This window comes from Nannobrachium achirus (genome assembly GCF_963921795.1).
Source record: "Nannobrachium achirus genome assembly, chromosome: 9".
Lineage (NCBI taxonomy): Eukaryota > Metazoa > Chordata > Actinopteri > Myctophiformes > Myctophidae > Nannobrachium > Nannobrachium achirus.
The window spans coordinates 17170493-17172679 of NC_137818.1; the positions used below are offsets into that span (position 1 = coordinate 17170493).

General features: G+C 47.8%; 1 protein-coding gene across 1 annotated transcript; it reads right to left on the bottom strand.

Annotated features, from left to right (window-relative positions):
- Nucleotides 1–893: 893 nt before the first annotated feature.
- LOC308290678 (proteasome subunit alpha type-1-like) lies at nucleotides 894–1679 on the bottom strand (the record flags this gene model as incomplete). The annotated part of the gene is made up of 1 exon (XM_080732589.1): nucleotides 894–1679. The coding sequence occupies one exon, from the start codon at nucleotides 1677–1679 to the stop codon at nucleotides 894–896; it is 786 nt and encodes a 261-aa protein (XP_080588715.1).
- Between the last annotated feature and the right edge of the window lie 508 nt (nucleotides 1680–2187).

Below are 2187 nucleotides of genomic sequence, written 5' to 3' on the forward strand. Positions count from 1 at the left end.
AAAAGGGATTCTGTTAGGGATCTCCATATATGGGCATAAAAGGGATTCTGTTAGGAATCTCCATATATGGGCATAAAAGGGATTCTGTTAGGGATCTCCATATATGGGCATAAAAGGGATTCTGTTAGGGATCTCCATATATGGGCATAAAAGGGATTCTGTTAGCTGTTAGTGATCTCCATATATGGGCATAAAAGGGATGCTGTTAGGGATCTCCATATATGGGCATAAAAGGGATTCTGTTAGGGATCTCCATATATGGGCATGAAAGGGATTCTGTTAGGGATCTCCATATATGGGCATAAAAGGGATTGTATCCCAGATGATGCCCTGTTAGGAGATCCACACTAACAGAATCCATATATGGTCCTACCGACAGCTGCTATAAGCCAACCCTGGCGATAAGGTCTGAGTCGAAGAAATGCTTCTTTCCTGGCAAGAATTGCCCCTTTATACTGTAGGGCTCGTTTGTGTATTGTATGACATCACGCCACATCATCGGCTGAGGACTGTGTGATGTCATCATATCTCCATATATGGAGACATAAGTTGCTCATGCCCAAATATGGGCTGGTGAGGTCAGACTTAGTGTGATGCGTAGGTTATCTCCATATATGGAGATTCAACTTCAATGAGTAACTATGGCAAACTGTCAACTGCCCGTATGTCTTGATAATTGGTAAAACACATTTTTTGGCCTATTTGTGGAGATAAGCGACCAACGGTCGCTTATCTCCCGATTAGGGAGTCTTACTGGTCACAATACCTGATAATCATGTTTTAGGGTTGGAAAAATCATTGCACTGCATCTCTAAGCATGGAGTGGAGTGAAAGTTTTTCTGACTGGTGATGGTGAGGGCTGTGACACTTTTAGAACATCCAAGTCAGCCAACTCAGCCTTCCATTGGCTCATCAGGCCTCTCTGCAGCAGGCTCCTCCTCTTGGGCCACCCGTCTCTGTGGTCTTTCCTCGAGTCCATCGAGGAACGGGGCGACATCGTCATCGTCGTAGATTGTGAACTCCATGTCTTTGCCGACGATCCCAATGGACACATTCTTTGTGGTGAGATCTTGCTGAGCGGGCAGGGTCTCTCTTAGAGCGCGGAGGCCGTGTTGCACGAGGTCATTCAGATTACAGTCAAGGAAGGTGTCCATGTGTCTCTCCAAGTAGGTCCGCGCAGACTGGGAGCGCGCACCGATGGACATGGCCTTGCAATCGAAGAAGTTGGCAGAGGGGCATGTCTGGAAAATGTGTGGACCCATATCATCGTAGCCGGCAATGAGCAGCCCCACGCCATAAGGCCTTCTTCCATACCTCTGTGTCGGTACTTGGGTCTTGCTTCCGACAACCGAGACCAGGCGGGACACGTGAAGCGGCTGGTCGAACACGTACCTGGAGTCAAGGCACTCTTGGCGCATGAAGTTGCAGAGAAGCCTTGCGTCAGCGGTGAGACCAGCGATGGAGATGCCCACGTGGTTATCCACGTGGAGGATCTTCTTCTGGTGAGCGGCCAACTCGGACTGAGCTCTCTTCAGTGCAACAAGGACTGCATGAGTGCGAGATTTCAGACCCACCGTCGCGGATCCTTGCTTCACTGCTTCCATTGCATACTCGATCTGATGGATGCGCCCCTGGGGGCTCCAGATTGTGACGTCGTTGTCATACTGGTTGCGGAACATTATTTTCGATTTATTAGAAACCGGCTATATGTAAGACTGAACGTTGATGGGAATGCGACTGCTTTTATACCCGCAGTGGTTGAGTCATTCTTGGTGATGTCATGATGACAAGTCAGTTATATCCAATATAGAATCTGCATATATGGGCATATCCATATATGGACATCTCCATATATGGGCTTCTCCAAATATAGACATCTCCACACATGGGCATCCAAGGCTTGATGAGGTCAGCGTCAAGATGGGTCTCTCCACATATGGATAACCCTTCTGCCTCCTCCTCTCTCCGTCTCGGAAGTTTTTTTTTCCAGGTCCCTGTTTTTGTGCCCCCTCCTTGTGCGCTCTTTCTCTCTCTTTCTTTCTCTCTTTTTATCTTCACTCTGTCACCCCTTTTCTCCCTCTCTAACTCTTTCTCTGTTTCATTCTCATATGGTTTCTCTCTCTCTCTCTCTCTCCTGTGCTATATACAGTATAGCTCTCTTTCCCCCTCCCTCTAAGAGGCTACACA